Below are 27,487 nucleotides of genomic sequence, written 5' to 3'. Positions count from 1 at the left end.
GCTCTGGCCGAGATCGAACTGTGAGTTGCCATCATGACCGTCCCGCCGGTGGGCGAGATGAGCGTGACCATATCTCCGTAAGGTAGCGACGCCCATATCTCGCACCTGCTCGACCTGGGCTCTAGTGGGTCCGCACTCAAGGGAGACTGATAGCGCATCAACCATCGCCACCATATCCGTCGCCTGCAGTAATCATCGATCAGTCAGATCTATGGCATACAAATATGGAAATTGTTGAAAAGGAGTAGAAAAATAATAACTCACATATCCGCTAATGATGTCATATGCTGGATGGTAATGTGTGGATGGTGGTGCGTAGCTGGGGTTGATGAAGCGTCGTGTGATACGCCTGTACCACACCATGTACGGATCGTCGGGATCCATAGCCCCTTGCATTAGATCACCTCCAACGATGAACTCCAACCGTTGCTCCCATAGCTGAAGGAAACGCCAATGCTCCAGCGCCCAGCTGGTCTCCCCCTTTCCCCGACGATCAATGCCGTGAAGCTGTACACTAGTGTCACACCCCTGTGGGATAGTCTGGCGTAGTCCAAACTGCCTCATGACTCGGTCGGGCAGGTGACTCTCCACAACCTCGAAACAGATCAGGGGGACCCTAGCACGCCACTCCGCCTGATGGTCTAGCAGATGTGGAGGCATGGCATCTACCAAGTCAGGTACATACGGGTCCCATGTCACCTGTAAATACACATCAACAGTAATATTATGAATATGTTAGTTCGCAACAAGTACAATGTTAAAACAAAAAAGCTAAAACTGTATTTTAAATTGTTACCTGGTCCTCGGTGAGTCGGTCTAGGGCGTCTCGGTAATACGGAAGACCCCTCGCCGCATGAGCATGTGAGTGAGTGTGAGAGGGAGGAGGGCAGCAGCAAGGTGGCGGCAGCAGCGGTGGCGCAAGGGTGGGCGGCGGCGGCAATGCGGGTGTTTGAGTACGGTCGTGGTTTAGTGTGAGAGGGAGGAGGGAAAGCGTTGAGGTTGAGGTTGAGTTCTTGCGCATTCTGCTGAAGTGAACATGCTGATATATGGCCATGAAACGCTGTCCCGGACAGCGTTTCATTTAAAAAAAAAAACAGGGCATAAAACGCTGTCTCGGACAGCGTTTTACCCATTGAATTTTTTTAAAAAAAAACCCAAGGATAAAACGCTGTCCGAGACAGCGTTTTATGCCCTACTGAATTTAAAAAAATACAGAAGGTAAAACGCTGTCTGGGACAGCGTTTACCAGTTGAATTTTTTTTTAAAAAAAAACCAGGGGTAAAACGCTGTCCGAGACAGCGATTTACCCTGGAAGCTTAGTTTGGTAAATAGTTTTGCCACGCAACCATTTTTGTCAATAGTTTACGTTTAGAGCTCAAATTGGAAAAACGTTCAAAACATTGATTGTGTCATGCAAGTGTATTTGAAAGATTCTGTCGAACATGTGCATGCAACAGGCACCCATATTACAAGCAACTCTACCTTTTCCAATAATTGTAATGAATCGTACGTATTAATTAAATTCTTCAATGAAAACACTTGTATATACTCCGTAGTTTATATAAAGAGAACAATAAACAGTTCAAATAAAACATTGTATATTTTGATTGATTATTCATACAAAAATGTTCATACATAATTAGACTAAAAATCAACTATTTGAAATATTGTAATGCAATAATAAAAGAAGAATTATTAAACAATTTTCATCTTATGCTATAATATGATGCATGCGATGTCAAAGTATAATAATAAGTGTTAAAATTAAATTTAATTACTGATTTGGAAGGATAAAAGATCTCAGTAGTTGATTGTAACTGTCTACAATCTTGCAATTTTCGGCTTGCTATTTTGTAACAAAATTAAAATGAGTAGAACATAGAGATATGTATGTCGACCATCATAACATTTGACCTGTAAATCAAATCATCTATTCTTTTTTCCCATGGGACAAAGGTAAAAAAAAGGTTTAATAAAAACAAAGTAGAAAATCAAGGACATGAAAACCTAATTGGTTACACACTCACACTTAGGCCAAGCAACCCCACTCTTTGATTGATTGAAATAAAAATGATCTGATCTCCTCACTTCCCACCTCCATGTCAAAAAGAGAAAAAAAAAATAAAAAAAATAAATCTATAGTTTCAAAAAAATTTAAATTATTTATTTATTTATTTATTTATTTATTATTTATTTTGAGAAAAAAGATACTCCCTAAATATATGCCATAAAACCTTAATAGAGGGGAAAAAAATACAATTACAACTAGACAAGCTAAATGGCCAATTGCAATGTCAGTGATTTGAGGTGTCAAATTGCTGAGAATCTTTTTTTTTTTTTTTTTTTTTTTTCCAGCAGTGACCCCACATCTCTTAGCTCACCTCCCTCTAATTTTAATTAATCTATTCATTACATGCTGTTAATACTTCTATATATACTCCTCTCTTACATTTCATCATCTCATCAATTCATTTTCATATTCTTCTAAGCTTATCAATATTCTCTGCTCTCATTTTATTTCCCTATTTTTGTTCATTCCATATCAATTTTCATTTCCTACAAATGGCCACTGAGGTACATCTCCTACATTTTTTTTTCGCTCTTTTGTTGTTTAAATTTGTACAAACATTGTTTCTGTGTGCATTTAGACACCCTTGAATGTTATTAGGGTGTTATATATTGGTTTTAAAAACTGTTACGTGCTTATATTTTCTCGATTTATTATGCATGGTTTTTCTAGCAATACTCATCTTGTTTGATCACTAGAAATTCATTAGTGCGTGCTACACAACTCTTTATTCATGATTTTCTCTTAGAAATTCATTAGTGCTACACAACTCTTTATTAATGATTTTCTCTTAGGAAAAGTTCTAAGGTTCATGTTTTTTGTTTTTCTTCTTTTTTTTTCTAGTGTGCTTGTTTTTTTCCAACATTACAAATTAACACCAAAGTATAGATTTTGATGATGATCCGTACGATTGAAATAAAACTAATCTGATCTTCTGCTTGATAGTTAGACTTGAATTGTTGGATAATCTCAATCAGATTAATAAGATTTCATCATAAGAACTATGTTTGGATTAATCATCCTCCTTAAGCACATACAAGTGCTAACAATATTATTAAGATAAGCATAAAAAGTGAATTTAAAATTGATGTGAAAAGAGTTATATACACAAGTTTTAAAGATCTGTTTTTCTGATTGATCATTGCTTTTATATCAACCTATATGCTTGATCATTCAATAAGATGAATTTTTGGTCAAAGGTTTCAAAAGTTCAATTTTTGAAAACTTTCAATAATAAGTGCTAACCATTTCTATGATAAGCAATTATATAAATACATGCACTATTAAGAGAATTTTGTGTAAAGATTAATATATATGAATATTGTGATTTTCAAGATCGATTATCGATATGCTTGGCCATTCTACTACCTCCGTTTTTTATTATTTACAAAATAGATATATTTTATACCTCACAAATAATAACCATTTGCTGCAAATAATAAAAAATGGAGGTAGTATAAGATGAATTTTGCTGGTTTTGGCACGAGAACAATTTCCAGCTTAAAGACTAAATTTCGGTGATGTTTTCTTCTGCACACAGGTTGCACCAAGCACTACATTGCCTGAGGTTCAGGCACCTGCACCAGTTGAGGTGATCAAGACCGAGGCCCCAACCACAGAAACCGCGGAAGTTGTAGAAGCACCAGTAGCTGCAACTGAGGCTGCACCTTCTGAGGAAGCACCAGCAGAAGTTGCTGCTGAAACCGTTGAGGAAGCTGCTGAAGTCCCAGCAGAAACCGAAGCTCCAGCAGTAGCAGCCGAGCCAGAAAAGGAAGCCGAGGCAGAGGTAAAGGCAGAGGCAGAGCCAGAAGTAGAGAAGAAGGAAGAAGTAGCTGCCCCACCAGCTGAAGAAGAGAAGGCTGCAGTTGAAGAGACCACCGAAGTGACCCCCACCGAGGCCACTGAAGCACCAGCAGCTGAAGAAGCTAGCAACGTCGAGGAAGAGAAACCCGCTGAAGCACCAGCAGCAGCTGCAGCAGAGGAGACCACCAGCACTGAGGTTCCAGTTGAAAAGTCTGAAGAGTAAATTTGATCAAAATGGTGTTTGAGATGGTCTCTTTTTCTCTAAATATTTCTTAGGGTTGCATTTGGGGTTGATCAGTTTTTTTCTTTTTACAAGAATTTTATTTACTTACTAGTATTACCATTGCTATTAATATTTATTATTTTAATTTATATTGAGGTAAAAGCTTTGGTTGGGTTTTTTGAAGATCATTATATATATATACACATCAAAGCTATTGGGTTATGATGTGCCCTTGCTTATGAATGCTGGGTACAAGTTTCAACCCAAAGAGCAGGGATTTGAGAGTTTATATTGTATTGGCTTTGGTAATGGAATAATAATGATATTATTATAATTATAATTCTGAGGTTATATGTGATATATATACTCTCATTCCTAAATTTATGTTATTCTGTTATGAAGAAGCGAATTTAATTAACGAAGGTAACTTACAAATAAAACCTTCACAAAATACCGAAAAATAAGTTTCATGATGAAGAACATAGAAAAGAGCCAAATGAAGGTCAAAAATCAAATTTTAAAAGCTTCATTGAAACTTCACCCGAGTCAGGCAGCCTGAGTCCTGAATTTTACAACTATTCAGAGTTTTTTTCAGTGTCTGATGATGGGAGTTTACAGAATGTCAAAACAAGGTTTCAAGGGAAAAGAGATTATCTGAAAAAACGATATAAACCATGGAAACGTCAAAACGAGTGCCCCTGCACCATCACAAGTATAACAATGTAGGCAAGACGAACATAACAACCAGCCTCCAATCTGCAGTCCGCCACAAGCAGGATCAAGAAAGACCTAGGTTATGCATGCCTTTGACCACGTAGCGGTATTTCAACAATACTTCTATGTTTTAGTTGAGATTGTCTGACAATACTTAATACAAGAGACTCCAAAAAAAAAAAAAAAAATATCCTTTGAATTCAGCACTAAAATAGCTAGAAAAATTCAACATTCATAACAGTTATTTCAGATTGAAAATTCCAATTTTTAATTCATTCATGAAAATGCTGTACACCAAGGGCGTTACAATAAAACATCCAGAGAAGTTTCAGAGCGGCAAATCTTCATCTGAGTGAACTTTTTACATAAATTTTATGCAGGTAAATGTTCATAATGAGTATTACCAAACTTTTTCAAAGCAAGAGCACCAATTCTGTGGCACAAGCTCGCATCCTAAACTTACTCTAAGATATATGTACAAATTCTAAGCCAAAGTCTTCATTTATGTGCAGATCCCACCCCCAAAATCTAGCTGATGTCATCAAGATCACCTGTCACCAAGTGCCAAAGCTGCAACCTATATGTTCTTGGGTGATCAAATGGAGGCGTTGTCGCATGACAGTCTTTGATGGATACGGTGGGATACAAATTCGAAAAAAGCATGTATGAGATGAGGGCAAACAATTTTGGGAATCCAAGGATTTGTAGATGCACAGTCGAGATGAAAGACCACTGAAACCCTCAATAGGAAGGTACTTAATTGATGTCCAGAAGAAGAGGAGAGTTTTTTTCTGCTCAGCGTTAAATTGTCCAACCACCTGAAAAGATTTACAGAGTTTCATAAGTACTTCAATAGACAGCATACAAATTGTATAACTTGATTGAATTGCACCTAGAAAAGGTGAAGAAACTTCATAATACTTAAATGTTGGTAAATCAAGAAGCAAATAAACACATTTGCATATAATATATAGACTAGAACTAGAATTTTTTTTTTTTCAACCTTAATCTCCAGCGATTTATCCAAAATCATTAGCCTCAGAATTTTCCATTTTCTTTATTTCATAACAACTTTATTTCCTCAAATCTACAGATTGCCAAAAGATTATCAATGCTTAGAACTTTATTTCCTTAAATCTGCAAATCGCCAAAAGATAATCAAAAACTCCAGACATGTCTTATCCATTTACCAGGGCATATGCCGGATCACAACGAATGAGGAGAGAAAAGGGGGTTTCCGATGGCTGAAAGCTACTCTGGTTTCCAAACTGCTCGGAGAAGATTTTTGCAGCATTATTAAAATAAAGTGCTTTAACTAGGAACTTGTCTATGCCTATCATACTGAACACACACATAATATAACCTTAATCAATCCCTCAATGACACCCTCCCGCCCTCCACGGCTCCACCCCAAGAAGGATAGCAAGAGAAGAGGAGGGGGGGGGGGTTTGGGGGAGACGGACAATGAGAAGTCTCACATGTACAATAACCAAATTACTTCTATATAAGAAGAAAAATAACACAGTAAGCAGTAACAATAATCAGCATATGTTCTACTACATACCTCCCAAAACCATTTTATCTGAGGATCAGATTTTTTATAGGCATAATAATCAGTATGTGACTTCCAATCTTCAACACATATCTCACTTTCACTTCCATGCAACATCCAATCAAGATCTTCCAGCTCCAAGCTTTTAAAAAAGGTTTCACGCAGATTTGCTTCAGAAAGAATGTCAGCAAAACCTTGAGCAAAATACGATACTTGTTCAGAAATAGAGGACACAAAGTGATGCTGAACGATAAGGTCAACATATTCCTTCCTGTTCTTGCTGTTCACAGAAATGTCTTTTCCTCCAGGACAGAGTTCTACAACATTCCTTTTCCCCAGCTCTTCAATATCAATACTAAATGTCAGCCCTAAACCATCAGAATCCACAAAATCAGCATCCATCTCCAATATTTGTTTGCAGCTACTATAGATGCGAGGATCTGCATCCCGTATATCTTCGATGGAAACTTGTCTTCCTGCCAGTTGCAAGAAAAAGACACGATCCAGAACAACACCAACTTGAATTTTATGCTTCAGAGCCAAAGCAATTACCCTCCCGGAAAATAGGAAGTATCGAAGATGTAGAGGATGTACCTTGGATGCTGCACAATAGATAAAGAAATGTTAAGAATAAATATCAGATTTATACAATGGCTTGCCCCAAAAAAAGAAGTACTAGAAAAGATTTGAAAAACAAAAGAAAACAATTTTTTCCTCACCTTAAGCAAGGCAAGTATAGTTTGCATAAACAGTAACGAGTAAGACAATAAACAGGCTTTAACACGTCGAAACAAAAGAAACCAAGCTCAACGCACTAATTTATCAAACATTGAGCAAGCACTCTATATGTGCTGGAAAATGATACCTTTAAGTAGGGATACATAACAGAGTAGTACTGACTTAATATTTTGATATTAGGGATATGCATGCCATGATGGAAAACCTTTAAGTTTACATATATTGTGTTACTTGAGTTAAAAAAATGATTCACACTAATGAATCGTGCAAAAGGAAGTTCCCTCTCCCAGTCTCCTGCCTCAATATCTATATTGGGTACTTTCATTCCTCTAATTTAGTCCTCAACACCCACCATTTCTTCACTGCTTTCCTTAACACTTACTTTTGAGGAGGCTGGTCTTCTTCACTGCTTACCTCAACAGTTACTTTTGAGGAGGCTGGAAAGACCAACTCTGTTTTCCAGACAAAACTTCTACAATACTTTGCTATATACCCAATTTTAGATAAGTTTTCCATTGTTTGGGTGCATGGAAAAATATATAAATTGAAAAGGTTATTCTTTCATTTTAAAAAATAAGAGAAAAAAAGAAAAGAAAAGAAAACTAAAACCAAAAGCCACCCCCCTCCCATATGACATCAATGTCAACATCCAACTCCTCCACTCCATTAATTGATCAACATTAGAATTCTGCAAGAACCCACCATCTCCATGATATCCACTATCAGATATGCTCTAAACTAAATCAAAAAAGTTGCACAAACAGCACACATTGGATGTTGTTGTTCTGCTAGAAAAACCCTCTGGAGGAAGCTGATGTAGTCCTCAAATTTAACTCAGTTATTAGGAGAATATAAGACAGGGTGAGTGAGCATTGGTCAAGGAATGAAATTTTGGATCTTCCAAAATAAGGGACAATTGTTTTAACAGGACGGAAAATACTTTTAAATTCAAAATTTCCTATTGATGAAAACTATCCAGGGTAACATTTTATATCCAACAAAACAGAGCCTTACTTAGCTACTCAGCACACAAGGATACCTATTGATGAGAGGACATGCTGATGCACAACTATGTCATTCGAACATGTATTTGAACCCCTATTACTCCACATCTTCACAATTCAGACCAAATGAAAGAAATTTCAATGTGTCAAATGGTAGAAAATACATATAAAGTTGGGTGTTTTCAAGCATAGACAATCAATCATCTGTGAGGTGTATGAAAAAAGATATCTTAGCACAAGAAACAGGGACTCTCTCAGTCAGACTTAACTCAGACAGATGCAACACTCCACCACAAAGATATACAATGATTGACAACATTTATACAATGATGTTGCATGAACTTAGTGTGCAATCAATCAACGTGACATAAATTTGCTAGAGTTTTATGACAAGTTTCCTTGTGCTAACTCAACTAATGAAATCACAGACAGTCTCTTTATGAGACAATGTCAGGCACCAATGCTATCAAATTCAATTCATGGTGGTCATTGCATACGATTGAAAACGGGAGTAGAAGTATATGAGCTAAGAGGAATTTTCTTATATCAAACTGCACAAGAGACTACAAACACTTGCCTTTACTAGGGAAGAACCTTCGACGGTCCAAAGGGCAAGATGCAAAAAGAGCTCTTTCTGGATCAAAAATTGCTTGGCATACTAAGCAAAACCACTCCCTTAAAACCCCAGGACCTGTAGCTTCTTCATTTTTGAATTCCATAAAGAGACCAGCCTGCAGTGTAGATGGGATTGCAGTAGATATATACTCAAATGATTCAGCCAGCAAATTGGACCTGTCAATCAACATCTCGAGCAATTCATCATAATCTTCTCTCACCTCCGGAAACAGTAATGAAACTAAATGCCTCCTTGATTGAAAATCCAGGTCATCCTTATGCTTAAGAAGCCAGCTATGGTCATCAACACGCCTGGCATACCTGACAATAAGGCCACACAGTGCTGTCTTACTTTGTCTCAGTGTGGTCCATAAACGGCCTTCTGATTCTGGGTTTAGTAGAGAAATACTATGCAATTCCTTTAAAATAGCAAGATACTGAGACCACCCAAGTAGATTAGCTTCCACAAACTTTTTTCCCTTCACACCTAAGCAAAGCTCCACCTTTTTAAGACATTTGTCAATCCAACAGTGTAGATCATTGAAAAGAGTATTGAGAAGATCATCAAAAAGGTTGATTTCTCCCTTAGCCCGATATGCTCGTTCTCTTTCAATGAAAGTTAACACAGGTTGCAGAAAATTAGAGAAATCGATCACATCTCGATGCAAAGGCCCGAGGCTGGAATCTGATACAACATTCAGCTTCAAGTCCTTCACCAACCTTTCCCCTACTTCCTTCAAGAGAGGAAACACAGCTCCAATAGGGATCCCATACAACTCTTCGGACCCATCATGACCATACACTTCCTTAAACACATTCGTCACCAAAACATTCACCATCATTGACCCAAGAGTGCTCCTGCAATGTATATACAGTAAGTCATCTTCCGTGGCCAGCTTCCTAAGCAATTCACAGAACACCAACACCGTCTTAGCACAATAAGCTCTCTCACTCCCAGTCCCTTTTAAACTCTTCATGAAATTCACAAACGACCGGATACATTCCTCCGCACACTCCTGATTCGCCCTCTCTTTGGACGCATAAAGCATGACTAAACTCTGAGGAGCACAAGAAGTCATGAAAATCTCACAATAATCACACTTATCAATGCTCCTATTATTAAAAGCATCGGCATAACTCTCCTCCTCCTCCTCATCATCGTCATCACCATTATTCGTTCCTTTAATTTTACGAACATCTCCTTTCTTACCATTATTAACAGGATGATATCTATTATCAAGTGAAAGTGTCATAAAACCCTTCATCTGACTCTTAATCTTATTAGTATAATAAGTAACATAATTCAAATTAACACTCCTATAACTACTACGAATGTCATGAATCATACCGCCAATTACGACCCAAGCTTGAGGATGCTTTGCGCTCCGCATTCTTCCCACCATTTGAAGCACTGAATCATTCTGAATGTTGCACTGTTTCAATGTCTGCTCCCACTGCAACTGCTTACCTTGATAAACTAATCTTTGCACCGAACTCGGTATCCCGGTAACATTCTGGATTTTCTCGTGCAACCTTTCAACTGTATCATCCAAATTCGCGCGCAAAATAAGGGAATTTCCACCAGAAATCAATCTGACAAAGAATTGAAGCTGATGAGACCCCATCAAATCGCAGGAAATCCCACTCGATTCGCCTCGGAAGCAGAAATCATTACCCTTAGGTAATTCATATTCAAGATGATCATCATGAATTACGGATTTTTCCTTGCAATTGGTGTTCGAATTCGAATTCTTGCAAAATTGAGAGACGGGAGAATCGTAATCTTCCAGTTTGCGCTTCAAAGGAGGACGATCAGATTGAAATGGTTGGTTTGTCGGAGTTGTACCGACGGATGACATTGAAATGCAAAATTCAGCAAATTGAATGAGGAGGACGACGACGATGATGATTGATGATTATCATTCGAGAAATTGGGATTGAGAATCAAGAATGATGGGGAAAAGAATCAAGATTGAAAACCCTAGAATTGAGAATCGAGAAGTGTATATAAGTTAGGGTTTAAGAGAATTGGGGAATTGGAATTGGAGTGATGGAATTGATTAAAATAGAAAAGAGAGTGAAAATGATCAATTGTGTTTGGGTGCTGATGCGTCGAGCTTACATGGCAGAGACCAATTCACCAATGACTCAGCTTCCTAGTCTCCCTCGACTTAATCCGCGTCATTATGTTACAAGATTTAAAGCCCGTGTGATTAAAGAATTTTATTTAATTATGGGATTTTTTAAATTGCCTTTTAAGAATGACCCGTTATTAGATATTACGTACGGAAATACCCGTAGGGCCTGTTCACATTTACTGAACTGAATTGAATTGAATGAAGCTGAATTGAACTGATTGGAGCTGAACTGAATTGAATTGAAATGAATATTTTATGAGAAAGGAAAATTATGAGTTGAACTGAACTAAACTAAATTGAATTGAATTGATTAGAGCATAACTGAACTGAAATTAAGTAAATGTGAACAGACTCGTAGTTCCTTATATCTAAATTTTACATCTCACATGTTTGCATTAGTTTAAAATAAGGCGTAACCGAGAAAATACAAGTGATCTTCATGACAAAAAAAAAAAAACTGGTTGCATTTATGTAAATAAGTCAACAACGTTTATTAAATATATCTCACAATTGTTATTTTATTTACGAAAATAACATGTTAATTGAGATATTTTATTGATTTATTTGTAAAAATATCATTAAATAAATGATTTTTGTTTATCATATTAACTCGGACTCCCTCGTCATGAACCATTATTAACCCAGCAAACCTAGGTACAATACAAGTCTTAGAACCATAAGTTCCTAAGAGTAACACATTATGAATCACATAGGAACACTTATCTTTCCGGACGTTTTAGGAAACTAAGCTTCGTTACGAAATTAATTACAAAAATGGTTGCGTGGCAAAAGTATTTACAAAAATAAGCTTCTGGGGTAAACCGCTGCCTCGGGCAGCGTTTTACTTTCTATTTTTTTAAAAAAAAAATTCTGCTACAAAAACGCTGCCCCAGGCAGTGTTTTTATAGTTTGACTTTTTTTTTTCCTCGTTTATTTTTTTTAAAATTAATTAAAAAAAAAGGCAACAACATAAAACGCTGCCCCAGGCAGCGTCTTATGCTTAAACATAAGACGCTGCCTGGGGCAGCGTTTTATCTGTATATGTTTACAGGTAAAACGCTGCCCCAGGCAGCGTTTTACCTGGTTGGCCCAACCCTCAACATCCTTCCAACACCACCCCCAACCTCCTTCCACCACCTTCAACCCCTTTCCACTACCGCCCTCCACCACCACCGCCTTCCACCACCTTCCACCACCTCCAACCCCTTTCCACCACCGCCCTCCACCACCTCCAACCATCACCTCCACCACCTTCCACCTTCCACCACCACCGCCTTCCACCACCTCCAACCACCACCTTCCACCACCACCTCCAACCATCACCTTCCACCACCGCCTTCCACCGACTTCCACCGCCTTCCACCACCTTCCTCCACCGCCGTCCACCACCTTCCACCCCGACCTCCCACCACCACAACCACCTTCCAACAACCGTCCACCACCACCTCTAACAACCTTCCACCATCACCACCTCCAACAACCTTCCACCTCACACCACTACCTTCCACCACCACCGTTGACAAGTCAATATATACATAAATCAAAACATATTGGGAAACAAAGAACATAACACACAAATGTTGACCGAAAAAACATTTATTATATTAGAAATGTAAATGTTATATACCTAATCTATACAAAAATTTTACTACATGAAATAACTAAGCTAACACTATCCCGATTCATCTATCCGGGGCAATTGATCTAGGTCAGGTTGCTTGGCCCTCTGTCTGACACGTCGCCGCCTGTAATGAGTAATGGTGGTGAATGGGTCTAGAGGCGGCGGGGGAGTCAGCTGGCTGGTATCTGGCACCTCCTGGGAGCCGGACGGCGCAGTGCTGTGGAAGGTGTAGTCCTCTGAGAATGTCGGCGTCGTAAAATCACCTCCACAACTACTCTGTCCGAGCTCGAACTGCGAATGCATCGAGTGGCCATCATATGTGTCCCATTGGGGGACGAGGTAGTCGTGTCCATATCGACGCAAGCTGGCCATGCCCATATCCCGAACCCGCTGGACCTCGTTCCCGGTGGGCCCGTCAGCCAGGCTAAGGGACAGCGCGTCAACCATCGATGCCATGTCTGCCGCCTGCAATAATCATTGATCAGTTATGCATAGAAACCTAAAAAGAGATGAAAATTAATCGGTTGGAAGTGAAACTCACATATCCATAAATCACGTCATATGCTGGATGGTAATGGGTGGAGGGAGGTGTGTAGCTGGGGTTGATGAAACGCCGGGTAATCCGCTGGTACCTGACCATGTACGGATCGTGAGGCTGGAGGACGCCCTGCATCGGTACACCGCCCACAACGAACTCCAGTCGGCGATGCCAGAGCTCTACGTACGCACGATGCTCCACCGACCAATCCGTCTCTGCCTTTCCTCGTCGGTCAACCCTGTGCAAACGAGTGCTGGTGTCACATGGCTGAGGGACCGGCTGACGTATCCCATATTGCCGCAAGACCCGGTCAGGGAGGTGACTCTCCACAACCTCAAAATAGATCACCGGGGTCCGAGCACGCCACTCTGCCTCATGCTCCAGCAAATGACCAGGCATGGCCTCCACTAACTCAGGAAGGTACGGATCCCATGTCACCTGCACATACACATCAAAAAAACGTCAGTGAACGCTAAACACATCAGACAGTAGAATAATGAGTACAAGTGAAGAAATACCTGGTCCTCAGTAAGTCGATCGAAGGCGTCTCGGAAGTACGGTAGACTCCTCGCCGCATGGGAAAGTGTGAGTCTAGGGGCAACCCACCTGCATCCGTATGCCTCGTCAGGTGTGAGGGGGAGCGTCGTACGCCTGGTACTTCTCGTCTTGATCCAGCTCCCCCGGTCGATGCCTGACTGGCCTACCTGGCCGCCCGACGTGGAGATGCTCCCAAGACCAGAACTGTTACACGAATTAAAACGTAAGTGTTTACTATTCATCTATTAAACTATTACACTAATTGGTGAGTTACCTGAAGGACGACCAAAGGACCTCCGATCTCGATTGCACCACGGTGGGACGCTCGGCATAGATGGCGATATAGTATCGCCAAACAAGCACTACCCCAGCTGTACGAACGGATATGGTCCCAGTCGCTGTCTAACACTTGACTTGGTACCTCGTAGCATCCAACCGCATTTCTTCTTGCACCGCAAATACAGGACACTCTCATTCGATGTCACCGTAGTGTACAGTTGATTCTTTTGTATGGAATACAGCTTCACCATTTCTAGGAGCATTTTCTTACTTTCAAAGAACATGCCCTTCTCAAATTCTCCACCGGGAGCAAAAGATGGACGACTGCCTGCATCAGTCCAATACGGATCAACTTCATAGTCCTCATTTATCTCATTGAACCAAGGTACGGGAGTTCTGACCAAGGGCTCACCAACTTCCATGTCTCCGAGTTCAACATCCATGTTCCGAAGTACGTCTGCCTCCTCTCCGCTCTCGGCCTCATCATTTGTGTACACATCATACACAGACAATTCGTTATTCACAACTGTGTCAAGATGAACCGCAACTAGTTCAGTCGGCGAAGCTCGAACATCATTTTGCACAGGTGTATTCCTATGCAGGTGCATCGGTGAAGAAGTGACGATGTTTGATGTCGAAGACCCAGGTTGCCCGGCCATTGCTGTATACGTCGCCCCATGTACAGGTGAAGCTATGTGAGAGCTGAACGGCATGTGAAATTGATCGTCGTTCAACATTCGACTAAAAGATCCCATCCCATATTCAGCCGGGGGAGTGTCGTGTGAGGGCACTTGCGGCTGTGTGTTGTTACCGGAAATAAATGTAGAATGTGGTTCTGCCCTGGTACTTTGTTGGGTACAAATAGGCACCATCTCCACATAAATCTCGGTGGGAACACCCTTCAACGCTACAACGCTCCTTAAAGCTTTCAAATGCTTATTCGAGGACACAGGTAACACTTGAACCCCATTCCCGGTCTCAGACCTCATTTTAATGTTTAGTTCAACACTCCCCGGGTTTGAACTAACGCTACTATGAACCTCGTTCATGAAATCACTGAAGGTCATGTTCGGTTCAAGTGTTAGTGGTTCCATATTTCCACCATTATACTCGACACGAGGTCCGTCAAACAAAAATTCACCTCCCCACCGGCACAACAAAACTACATTCTGTGCGGCCATATTCTACACAACAACCAAAACACATTACACTAAAACACACTAATCCATCTCTAAATCACATCCAACTAACCACTTTGGAACAACTAAGCATCACTAGGTCACCATTAACAAGCAATAATTCTAGAAATTCAAATACTTAACATCTTCAATATTTCAACACCAACAATTCTACATTATCCAAATTAATATTTAACAATCACAATTCATCAACTCAACCCTAAACCCCTAAATTCAACAAAAACCCCCAAAATTCAACATAAACCCTAGAAATTCAACAATTCAAGAAATTCAACAATAACCAATAATTCAACAACACTAACCAACAATTCAACAACACTAACCAACAATTCATGAATTCAACAACACTAACCAACAATTCAACAACAATATCCAACAATTCAATAATTCAACAACACTAACCAACAATTCAAGAATTCAACAAACATAACGAACAATTTGTAAATACTCAACTAATATTTAACCATACCTTGAATTGGATGTAATACGAAATTGGGTTGAAGAGGATTGAAGAGGAAATTTGGGAAGGGAAGGAAGAGGATTGCGAAGGAGGCGAAGGAATGAAGAGCAAACGTGATTGAAAACGAAGCTCGAGTTTCTAGTTCTACAACCAGACAGAAACGCTGCCTGGGGCAGCGTTTCATTAACAAGATAAGACGCTGCCTGGGGCAGCGTCTTATGTTTAAGCATAAGACGCTGCCTGGGGCAGCGTTTTATGCTGTTGCCTTTTTTTTTTTTAATTAATTTTAAAAAAAAATAAACGAGGAAAAAAAAAAGTCAAACTATAAAAACGCTGCCTGGGGCAGCGTTTTTGTAGCAGATTTTTTTTTTTTAAAAATAGAGGGTAAAACGCTGCCCGAGACAGCGGTTTACCCCAGAAGCTTATTTTTGTAAATACTTTTGCCACGCAACCAAATTTGTAATTATTTTCTTCGGGAAGCTTAGTTTCCTAAAACGTCCTATCTTTCCCATACTCTCCCACAGTCCCATTTCACCTTTCTTGTCCTAAAACCCTTAAACCCTCGTCAAATCCCAAAATCAACTCCCAATTTCAGCCATGGAAACCCCAAATCAAGCTCATCTTCAAGAACAACAATCATCCTTGCTTCCCATTGACATAATCACTCAAATTCTGCTGTATCTCCCTCCAAAACCTCTTGCTCGCTTCAAATCTGTCTCAAAATCCTTTCTTTCTTTAATCAACGATCCAAAATTCATCCTCAATAACATCAAGCAATCCCTCTCTTCCTCCTCCAATCTCTCTCTTGCTTCTCTTTCTCAACCAAAACCCCATAATCATCTCCATATCCTGCACCTTCATGCACCAGATTCCTCCACCCCACCTTCAATTTCCAACCTTTCTCTTCCATTTCACCCTAAAACCCATGATTCTGACCTTATTGGGTCCTGCAATGGCATTCTCTGCATTTCTGATTTCCCTGATTTTCTGGGTCTTTTCAATCCTACCACTAGAACTTTCCAGAAGATTCCACTGGGTTCTTTGGGGGTTCAAGAGTTCAGGGAGTCTCATTGGGTTGATTTCGGATTCGGGTTCGACGAAATTGGCAATGATTACAAGATTGTTAGGGTGGATCAGCTGCATAATGTCAACCAAGATGAGGGTTTAGCTCCTAGGGAAGTTCAGGTGTTTAGTTTGAAGGCAAATTTGTGGAAGAAAGTTGAGAACTTTCCTCATTTTCTCTCTCATCCTAAGTCCCATGGTAATTTCCTCTGTAATTCTTTGCATTGGATTGCTACTACTTCTGATCCTGTTGTGTTTGATTTAACTGGTGTTTTATGGCGTGGGCAATTGGATGATTTTGTTTATGATTATGTAATTGTTGCATTTGATCTTAATTTAGAGAAATTTAGGGTCTTACCTTTGCCTGATTATGAGGAGGGGAAGAAGTTGAAGGTCCCTCGTTTGTCTGCTGGGGTTTTAGGGGAATGCTTGTTTGTACAGGTTGAACATGGGGCCCGCTTTAAGCGTTGTGTTGATGTTTGGGTGATGAATGAATATGGGGTGAAAGATTCTTGGACTAAGCTGTTGACTTTTCGACATGAGGAGATTCGGGGTGAGTTGTTGCCGGTTAAGACCTTGATGATGTCGAAAGGGGGTGATGAGGTTTTGATGCAGCAAGGGAAGGATTGTTTTTGGGTGGAATTGAAAACTGGAAAAACTAGGGATGTTCCAATGGACAGTGGTTTGCCTTTTAAGTTTGAGTTAGTTTGTGGGCATAAGTATACTTTTGGGGCGGTGACTTACGTGGAGATCCTTGTCTGTCTTGGCTGCCGTGATGGATGCGTAGAGAGTGAGCAGGCTAGCAATGGTGGTAAGCAAGATGATGGAGGTAATAATAATCTAAGAGCTTTCTGATTTGACTGCTGTTAACAACTGCTGATTTTGTCAAAATATGTCCTGAATTGCTAATGCTACTCTTTGTTTTGATTGCATATTTTCTAAGTGATTGTGAACTTAGGTTGTAAATTTGTGATTGGGTGTTGTATTCGTTATCAAGTACAAAAATAAATAGATTAGACTTGCCACATATTTTAAGCTGGGGTAAAAGATACTGGGAAGCTTTGAGCAATCTTGAGGGCCACTAGTTTGGTTGATCATGAGGCATAAGATGTGCAACAAATATATGTTACTTGTATTTCATTTTGATAATCATAGTTTTGGCTTCTTTGTTTGTTTTGCAGTTCAAAGTTGTTAGTTGTGTATAAGTTTCAGTTCCTTGGTGTTTGATGAGGAGTTTTGATATTGTCGTGGACCTTTTCTTCTTGCTAATATTAGCTTGTTTATAAATATGGCTGGTTGACCACCCACTAGTAGTGGAAAAGAGATCTAGGAAACAGGACGATTTTTAGAGTTATATAGCCAACTCCCTGGGCCAATAATTATCTACTATGACCCTTACCAATTTACCATTATCACGTGATTACATGATGAGCACAAATCTGAAAATTTATATAGTAATATGACATAGTAGCAGCCTATAAGTATTTTTTTTCCTGTGATTGTTTGGTGTAGCACATTGCTGTGAAGGACCTTCTTCAACAAAAGATTGAGGTCTTGGAGTACCTTACAAGTTTCGTATAATGAACACATATTGAACACATATTGTAATGACTTTTGGTGTTGCTAGAATACCCTCTAGGTACCGATAGTACGCACTAGTTTCTAAAAATAGAATCTAAATCTTCTATTCCACGTATATGTCCCACATTTTCACCAAATATCTTATAGGTTTGTATTACTAAACATGCCCCATTACATGTTACGTAGTATATAGACTATATTACCAAACAGTTTTGTTGAAGTAACTCCTGTGGTATGGTATACCTTAAGGTGTTCCTCAGTCATTGAGTGGAGTTCATTGTGTTTTCTATTTCTAAACCACTTCTTTTGTTGTTGTTGAAGATTGTTCTTCATAATTGGTCTTAAGAGTAACAAGAAACTGCGCTAATTCAGTAACTATAAACTATTGAATGATGTTAACGCTCAACTTTAATGGGAATATGCTTCATTCTTATAATCTTATTGCATTATTCATTAATAAAATTCACTTAAATCACTGAGAGTACTCAATTCAAATACTCGAATTGCTTTTTGATGTTTATGTTTAAAGTTTTGGACAATGGTTGATTTAGTGGTCAATACTCAGGTCGTTGGGGTGATTGGCTGATTGCTGGGAATTGCTGCTGTGAGTTTTTGAAATTTAATAATGTTTGAGTCAAGTTGTATGACAGTTGAGAAGTACTATTTTAACAGTATTAAAAATAGATCTATTGCATGGAGACTATATAAATCATCTATCTCATGTTTTATATCCCTTTGACATTTCAGGTGCTGAAGCCAAGAACTGAGGAGTGGATTGTAGCAGCCTTGAATTCGTCTACTCTCACCTTTGTGAAAGAAGCAATAGGCAAACAGCAACAAAAAGCCTGTGTGGTGTTCAACACGGTGCTGTTTGTTATGTTGGTAGCACTAATTCATATCAAACCTGCTCTATAGCAATCTGTGACATATCTAGTGGAATATCAGACTTGCATTATGTTAAGCTATTAATATGCTGAGTTTATGTTTATGACAGGGAGCATATAGATTAATTTTATGTTTGTAGTCATGTAATGCGATCATATCTACCACTTATTAAGCTATTGAGGATTCATTTAGCTGCTAAATGAAAAGAAATTTAAATTGATCTGAAGCGTTTTCTTGTTTTATAACTTTACTCCTTTTCAGTCAAGAAATTCTCAATTACTCATATACTATGCAATTATGCATCTTGTTATTATATATATTGTCCTTTGTTGGAATAAAAGCTCATTCCCTAGGAGTACCTATTCATTACTTTGTTGAAGGACCAAATGAACTCAACTTAGCTAGTCTTTTTTAGGGTTCAATGTCATGCCATATAAATGCCTAGGATTGCATACATCTGCAAAACCAATACAGTAACTTTTCTTATTTTACATACAAATATACATTGATTTATTATCTGAGAGTACTTATTCAAGGGTTTATCTAACATCTTTGCCTGAAAAACTCAGTTTTGGCTTACAATAGTAACCCATATGATATATAACTAAAGAAGGAAAGGGTTAGGGTAGGAAGAATAACAAGAGCTTTTTCTTCGAATTTGTCAGGTGCTGAAGGTCTGAAACCAAGAGGTGATGAACAAAATTCCAATCCTATTATTTTTTTGTCGGTTGATTTGGTTTATATACCCAATATACTGGACTGCAACTTATTACATTGAACTGATAGTATCAGACTTGCTTTATGTTTTTCTATTAGCATGTTGTAGCTAAATATGTTCAATGAAACCTACATGACTATAAAGATATGAGGAAATCATTCCTGCACTTTGTGAAGTAATCAAGGATTTATTTTAATTGCCTATAGTTATTTGTTGACAGAGCCAATGAACTCAAGTTTGTTGATTCTTTTCAGGGTGAACTGCCTTAAAAATAATGTTTGAAACAATTTAGTGCAATGGCGTCTATATTAATTATTCACTACTGACCTACTATGGTTTGACATGTTAACCTTAGATTCATTTAGTGCTCTTTTGTAGCAGAATAATCAATCATCCAGGAAAAAAGTTGTATTTATATATCTGTAATGAGTAGACTCAGCAGGAGTGCTAGTGAAGACCTATGTTCTTGAAAAACTTCTGACTATTGCATTCCACACACATGCAATTTTGTTGGAGTTTGCTGTGTTTTATAAGTTTTTTCCTTAATGGCAATTGGAGGTCCTTGGGGTGCTATCGATGGTGATTGGTGAGTGTCCATCACTTGATGGTTTGTCATTAGTATGTACTTTGGATGATTATCAGTTTTTGTGTATGTATTGGCCAATGAGAATAGCATTGAAAAGACTGATAGATCAGAGGAAATTGATGAGCCTGAAAAAGTGATTGTAGAAGGTTAATAAATGTTTGAAGAAGTTTTGGTTGATAAAGATAACTAGGAGAAACATCCAGAGAAGACAAGGAAGATATGCAGGGTGCAAGCCCTCAGAAAGACTCATCCAAGGAGGTGAACATTTTTAATACACCTATTTATAGGTTTTTATTTTTGAAATAGTTTCGGTACTTATAGTTCCTGTATCTCTGTATGCATGCTTACTTTTCGTTATTCAGTCTTTTGTATTTTCTTTAGTTAAGAATCTGAATTGGCTTCTGTTGTCCAAAGTTTGAGCTGTGTTGAACTCAGCACTCTGCAGAGCTTGTCAAATATTCATGTTGTGACAATTTTCGTTCTTATCATGATTAGGAGGGTTGGGTGGTAGTATAGAACAAAATTCCAGTCTTTTGTTAATTGAGCTGGTGTTGCATTCCCTAAAATATACGTTGTAATTGGTCCTAGCCTTTTTCCAGTGCATTTTGCGAAAATCCTGCCTGTATTCTGCATTGCCTTATCACGTGCTATATTTGTTTCTAATCTAGGATATTGAACTATGCAGGAAAGATTGATGATACTGAGCAGAATTAGAAATGGGCTGTTGAGCAAGGTACAGCCATGCACAGGAAATCAAACTGCAGAAGATAGCTCCAATTATGTTGAGAAGACTAGTGGTGAAGCAGAGGCAAGCAAACCATAGGAAGTAAGAGTTGAAGGTCTGAGGAGAAAAAGAAAAACAAAACACTTCAGCCGAAATAGCAGCAGTGGGCCAAGAATCACTTTAAGTGCCGTACCGGAACTTTCTTATAGACGAGTCTCCTCGTATTAGTTCCTCATACAGAGTATCTTGTTTGCTGATGATTCTTGTTAGGCTCTTCAATCAAAATCGAGTTGGCTACCTCAGGGTAAGTTTGTAATCTTCCTCAGCCTGACATGAGTTTTTCTGGTACTGTTGACTTTGTTGTTAATTTGCTATCGTGGAAATGTGTTCGTGTTCAGGAGTAAGGTCTGAGATTTGCTTGTTCATTGCCTCGACTAATTTCTCTCCCACCGGGACTTCAAGGTTTGAACATGCCTTTGCTGGTGCATATAATTAAGTATCTTGTTGAGTTTATGATGAAATGGTAAAAGGGACTTGTGCTGGTTGCTCTATTGGAAAGCAATACAAGACGAGATGAATGCTTGTGGTATGAGAGAAGCTAGTGAGAATGTCTCCTTACATTTGTATTGACAAGTGATTGCTGCTCTGAAGTAGGCTTCTCTGCAGCTGTACGGATTATACCACCCCAGCATATGCATGTTCTTGCCCACATCTGATTGTAATCCACATCAAGGCTTCGGAACACATGTTCCTCTTGCTGCATGACTTTGTCAACGATTAAGGCACAACTACATGATGGTCGCAGGAATTGGTTGGAATCCCTCAACTAGAACCTGGTACCCCATCAATGTCCACTCCTCCAATTGACAAGAAAGAGTGATTTTGGCTTCACGGGTTCAAGGTTGGGTCTGTGTCATCTCAAATCAAGTTTTCGTACCCAGCCTTAAAGCTATGAAGCCCTTGTAATTTCCCTCAAGTAACTCCATGGTATATTTGAGTGCTTTGTTTTGGATAAATTTGTGTGCACGTTGTGCGTGTGTTATATTTCTATCTTTTATACATCAACTAGAGCTGTCAAAAGTTGACCCGACCCGAAAAAGCGACTCAAACCCGATTATTAACCGACCCATCTGAACCCGAATAAATGGTGACCCAAACCCGACCTGAAACCAACCGTAGACCCGAGTTGATCCGAGTATGTGAGACTCGAACCCGAACATGAACTGACCTGGAGTTGACCCGACTCGAATGTAACCCGTAATTATTGATCTGAACCGAAATCGACTTAAATCGAAAATGACCAAAACCCGTTTTAACCCGTCAAAACTCGAATTTAACCCGACTTATTACTAACTTGACCTGAAATCAACCCGACCCGTTCCAAACCCAATCCGAATTTAACCCAACCTGTTACAAGCCCGGTTGAAATCAACCCGACTTGTTATTGACCTAACCCGAATTTCACCAGACCTATTACTAACCCGACCCAAAAATTCAACCCGATCTGTTACTAACTCGACTCGAAATCAAAATGACTTGTTATTGACCCGACCTAAAGTCAACCCAAATTGTTCCTGACCTGATATCAAATCACCTTAAATGCAATTTAGACCACCTTATTATTGTTGATCAAAGCATTTTGTCTAGGGAGACCAAGTTAGTTCAGGCAGCAAAAGAAATGAGCATCATCCTCAAATTTAAGAGTTAAATATAGTATATATTTGTTGTATAGTCAAAGGAGATAATTATCTTCCTAAATTATAGACTATAGTTCCTTAGTATATTGCCATATATATTATTGTCAATGGAAATAATTAGCTTGATAAAAATGATAATTATCTATTTATAGTTGATTGAACCCAAATATGAACTGACTTAGACATGACCCAACCTGATTGTAACCTGCAAATAATAGACTTGAACATAACCCGACTTGAATCCGAGAATGACCCGACTTGGAAATGACATAACCTGATTATAACCCGCAAATTATTGCATGAATCGAACACGACTAGAACCCGTGAATGACCCGACTTGAAAATGACCCGACCTGATTATAACCCGTAAATTATTTACTTGAACCGAACCTGATTCAAACCCGAGAATGACCAGACCTGATTCTAACCCGCAAATTATTGACTTGAACCGAACCCGACTCGAACCCGAGAATTACCCTAACCCGTTTTCACCCGTGAAAACCCGAATTAAACCCAACCTATTGTTCACCTAACCCGTATGTAACCCGACCTGTTATTAACCCAAACCCAATCAGAAGTATGACTCGACTCAAGCATGACCAAACCCAAGCCCGTCCCGCATATGTTATGGAATTAATCCGAATTAACCCAACTCCAGTTGACTAGACCCACTCTTACCGACCCAAACCCGACTCGTTTACCCAAATTGAAAGCTCTACTCGAAACCTCCAAAATTTCTCAAAAAACATGGATATAAGCCTTCAATTTTGGAATTTTTTGACTTTTTTCACTCGGAAATAAAAATTGCCGAAATGTTTACCATAGTCTCTAATACCCTCCAGGAGTCCAATTGACTGAGTGTAACCATTCATTTTGCCTTTAAACGACCAATTTACCGGTTTACAACTTGCACCGATTTCAATAACTCAAATCTATCACGAATATTTATGACAACATATAATGATCATATATGGTTCCAAACAGTATTATATGACCCCGAATGTATCCCCTAAAATCTCAATACTTTTTGACACCGGGTCATTAAACATTCAAAATTTCTCAAAAAACGTGGATATTAGCCTTCAATTTTGGAATTTTTTGACTTATTTTAGCCCAAAAATAAAAATTTCCAAAATGTTTTCCATGGTCCCTAATACCCTCCGGGCGTCCAATTGGGTGGGTGGAAGTATTTAATTTGCCTTAGCTTTAAACAACCAATTTATCGGTTTACAACTTGCACCGATTTCATTAATTCAAGCCTACAACGAACATTTATCACAACAAATAACGATAATATATGGTTTCAAACGGCATTTATGACCCCGAGATGTATCACCTAGAATTTCAAGACTTTTCGACACCGGGCCCGAATTCTCCAAAATTTCTCAAAAAGCGTGGATATTAGCCTTCAATTTTGAAAATTTTGACTTTTATTCGCCCAAAAATAAAAAGTCAAAATGTTAATCATGATCCCTAATACTGTCTAGGAGTCTCATTGGGTGGTTGGAACCATCCAATTTGCCTTTAAACGACCAATTTACCGGTTTACAACTTGCACCGATTTCATTAACTCAAGCCTACCACAAACATTTATGGCAACAAATAATGATCATATATGGTTCCAAACGGCATTATATGACCCCAAGATGTATACCCTATAATTTCAACACTTTCGACACCGGGCCCTGAAACCTTGTAAATTTTTCAAAAGCATGGATAATTAGTCTTCAATTTTGGAATTTTTTGACTTTTTTTTGCCCGGAAAGAAAAATTGCAGAAATGTTTACCATGGTCCCTAACACCCTCGCGGAGTCCAATTAGGTTGGTGGAACCATCCAATTTTCCTTTAAACGACCAATTTACCGGTTTACAAAATTGCACCAATTTCATGAAATCAAGCCAACCACGAACATTTATGACAACATATAATAATTATAAATGGTTTCAAACGACATTATATGACCCCAAGATGTATCCTCTAAAATTTCAAGCCTTTTCGACACTGGGTCTTGGAACCTCCAAAATTTCTCAAAAAGCGTAGATCTTAGCCTTCAATTTTGGAATTTTTTCTGATTTTATTCTCTCGAAAATAAAAATTTCCAAAATATTTACTGTGGTTCCTAATACCCTCCGGGAAGCCAAATTAGGTGGATGAAACCATCCAATTTGCCTTTAAACTTCCAATTTACCGGTTTACAACTTGCACCGATTTCATTAATTCAAGCCTACCACGAACATCTATGTCAACATATAATCATCATATGTGGTTCCAAAAGGCATTATACGACCCCCAGTTGTATTCCTTAAAATGTCAAGACTTTGCGACACCGGGCCTTTAAACCTTCAAAAATTTTCAAAAATCGTGAAAATTAGCCTTCAATTTCGGAAAATTTTAACTTTTTTTCGGTTCGAAAATAAAAATTGTCGAAATAATTACAAGGTCCTTAATACCATCCGGTAGTCCAATTGGGTGGGCGAAACCATCCAATTTGCCTTTAAATGACCAATTTACCGGTTTAAAACTTGCACGATTTCATTAACTCAAGCCTACCACGAACATTTATGACAACAAATAATGATTATATATGGTTTCAAACGACATTATATGACCCCGAGATGCATCCCCTAGAATTTCAAGACTTTTCGACACCGGGCCTCGAATTCCCCAACATTTCTCAAAATGCGTGGATATTAGCCTTCAATTTTGAAATTTTGACTTTTTTTTGCCCGAAAATAAAAATAGCCAAAATATTAACCGTGATCCCTAGTACTGTCCAGGAGTCCCATTGGGTGGTTGGAACCGTCCAATTTATCTTTAAACGACCAATTTACCGGTTTACAACTTGCACCGATTTCATTAACTCAAGCCTACCACAAACATTTATGGCAACAAATAATGATCATATATGGTTCCAAACGGCATTATATGACCCCAAGATGTATACCCTATAATTTCAACACTTTCGACACCGGGCCCTAAAACCTTATAAATTTTTCAAAAGCATGGATAATTAGTCTTCAATTTTGGAATTTTTTGACTTTTTTTTGCCCGGAAAGAAAAATTGCAGAAATGTTTACCATGGTCCCTAACACCCTCGCGGAGTCCAATTAGGTTGGTGGAACCATCCAATTTGCCTTTAAACGACCAATTTACCGGTTTACAACTTGCACGGATTTAATTAACTTAAGCATACTACGAACATTTATGACAACATATAAGGATCATATATGATTCTAAACGGAATTATATGAACCCGAGATGTATCCCTTAAAATATCAAGAGTTTTCTACGCTAGGCCCCGAAACCTCAAACAAAATTTCAAAAACTTGAATATTAGCCTTCAATTTTGGAATTATTTGACTTTTTTTCACCCGGAAATAAAAATTTCCTAATGTATACCATAGTCCCGAATACCCCCCGAGAGTCCAATTGGGTGGGTGGAACCATCCAATTTGTCTATAAACGGCCAAATTACCGGTTTACAACTTGTACAAATTTCAATAATTCAAGTCTACCACGAACATTTATGACAATAAATAATGACCATATATGGTTCCAAACGGCATTATATGAACCCGAGATGTATCCCATTGAATTTAAAGAATTTTCGACACTAAGCCCCGAAACCTCCAAAATTTCTCAAAAACTGTGGATATTAGCCTTTAATTTTGGAATTTTTTTGACTTTTTTTCGCTCGAAAATAAAAATTGCCGAAATTTTTACCATGGTGCCTAATACTCTCCAGGACTCCCATTGGGTGGTTGGAACCATCCAATTTGCCTTTAAAAGGCCAATTTACCGGTTTACAACTTGCACCGATTTTATCAACTTAAGCCTACCACGAACATCTACGACAACATCTAATCGTCATATATGGTTCTAAAAGGCATTATATGACCCCCAGATGTATTCCTTAAAATCTCAAGACTTTGCGACACTAGGCCTTCAAGCCTTCAAACCTTCAACATTTCTTAAAATGCGTGGATATTAGCCTTCAATTTTGAAATTTTTGACTTAATTTCGCCCGGAAATAAAAGTAGCCGAAATGTTAACCATGATCCCTAATAATGTCCGGGAGTCCCATTTGGTGGGTGGAACCATCCAATTTGCCTTTAAACGACCAATTTGCCGGTTCGCAACTTGCACCGATTTCATTAACTTAAGACTACCACGAACATTTATGACAACAAATAATGATCATATATGGTTTCAAACAACATTATATGACCCCGAGATGTATCCCCTATTTCAAGATTTTTCGACAACGGGCCCTAAAACCTTAAAATTTTCTCAAAAAGCATGGATATTAGTCTTCAATTTTGGAATTTTTTGAATTTTTTTCGTTCGGAAATAAAAATTGTCTGAATGTTTACCATAATCCCTAATACCTTCTGGGAGTCCAATTGGGTGGGTAGAACCATCCTATTTGTCTATAAACGGCCAAATTACCGGTTTACAACTTGTACGGATTTCATTAATTCAAGCCTACCACAAACATTTATGAAAACAAATAATGATCATATATGGTTCCAAACAACATTATATGACCCCCGAGATGTATCCCATAGAATTTCAATACTTTTCGACACTAGGCCCCGAAACCTCCAAAATTTCTCAAAAAGCGTGTATATTAGGCTTTAATTTTGGAATATTTTTACTTTTTTTCGCCTGAGTATAATATTTGCCGAAATTTTTACCATGCTCCCTAATACCCTCCGGGAGTCCGATTGGGTGTGTGGAACCA

At 38.7% G+C, this 27,487-nt stretch overlaps 3 protein-coding genes across 4 annotated transcripts; 2 read left to right on the top strand and 1 right to left on the bottom strand.

Moving 5' to 3' along the window:
• The first annotated feature begins 2,436 nt into the window (after positions 1 to 2,436).
• LOC110731250 (fruit protein pKIWI501-like) lies at positions 2,437 to 4,434 on the top strand. The gene is made up of 2 exons (XM_021911093.1): positions 2,437 to 2,574; positions 3,609 to 4,434. The coding sequence occupies exons 1-2, from the start codon at positions 2,563 to 2,565 to the stop codon at positions 4,092 to 4,094; spliced, it is 498 nt and encodes a 165-aa protein (XP_021766785.1). The 5' UTR covers positions 2,437 to 2,562; the 3' UTR covers positions 4,095 to 4,434.
• Positions 4,435 to 5,020: 586 nt separating this feature from the next.
• On the bottom strand, positions 5,021 to 10,841 carry LOC110731248 (E3 ubiquitin-protein ligase UPL5-like). Its single transcript, XM_021911092.1, has 3 exons — positions 8,680 to 10,841; positions 6,373 to 6,962; positions 5,021 to 5,626 (listed from the first exon to the last, which is right to left on the bottom strand). The coding sequence occupies exons 1-3, from the start codon at positions 10,574 to 10,576 to the stop codon at positions 5,363 to 5,365; spliced, it is 2,751 nt and encodes a 916-aa protein (XP_021766784.1). The 5' UTR covers positions 10,577 to 10,841; the 3' UTR covers positions 5,021 to 5,362.
• Positions 10,842 to 15,880: 5,039 nt separating this feature from the next.
• Positions 15,881 to 22,104, top strand: LOC110731247 (F-box protein CPR30-like). Of its 2 annotated transcripts, XM_021911090.1 has the most exons (5): positions 15,881 to 17,380; positions 18,698 to 18,736; positions 18,880 to 20,579; positions 21,007 to 21,349; positions 21,444 to 22,104. In XM_021911090.1, exons 1-3 carry the CDS (start codon positions 16,087 to 16,089, stop codon positions 18,897 to 18,899), a joined length of 1,353 nt encoding a protein of 450 aa, XP_021766782.1. In that variant the 5' UTR covers positions 15,881 to 16,086; the 3' UTR covers positions 18,900 to 20,579; positions 21,007 to 21,349; positions 21,444 to 22,104. The 2 variants fall into 2 exon arrangements, with proteins under 2 accessions (XP_021766782.1, XP_021766783.1); XM_021911091.1 differs by lacking the exon at positions 18,698 to 18,736 and having other exon boundaries at positions 15,882 to 17,380.
• The last annotated feature ends 5,383 nt before the right edge of the window (positions 22,105 to 27,487 follow it).

Source organism: Chenopodium quinoa, unplaced genomic scaffold, assembly GCF_001683475.1.
Source record: "Chenopodium quinoa cultivar QQ74 unplaced genomic scaffold, ASM168347v1, whole genome shotgun sequence".
Taxonomy (NCBI): Eukaryota; Viridiplantae; Streptophyta; class Magnoliopsida; order Caryophyllales; family Amaranthaceae; genus Chenopodium; species Chenopodium quinoa.
This window is presented reverse-complemented; position numbering and strand designations above follow the sequence as displayed.

Excerpts from the sequence above, each read along its gene's own strand:
- LOC110731248 (XM_021911092.1), bottom strand. The coding sequence starts at position 10,576 with ATGTCATCCGTCGGTACAACTCCGACAAACCAACCATTTCAATCTGAT. Across the intron at positions 6,963-8,679 it reads AAGGTTCTTCCCTAGTAAAG|CATCCAAGGTACATCCTCTA; the intron begins GCAAGTGTTTGT and ends TCTATTGTGCAG. Across the intron at positions 5,627-6,372 it reads AGATAAAATGGTTTTGGGAG|GTGGTTGGACAATTTAACGC; the intron begins GTATGTAGTAGA and ends AAATCTTTTCAG.
- LOC110731247 (XM_021911090.1), top strand. The coding sequence starts at position 16,087 with ATGGAAACCCCAAATCAAGCTCATCTTCAAGAACAACAATCATCCTTG. Across the intron at positions 17,381-18,697 it reads TGGTAAGCAAGATGATGGAG|GTCGTTGGGGTGATTGGCTG; the intron begins GTAATAATAATC and ends GTCAATACTCAG. Across the intron at positions 18,737-18,879 it reads GATTGCTGGGAATTGCTGCT|GTGCTGAAGCCAAGAACTGA; the intron begins GTGAGTTTTTGA and ends TTGACATTTCAG.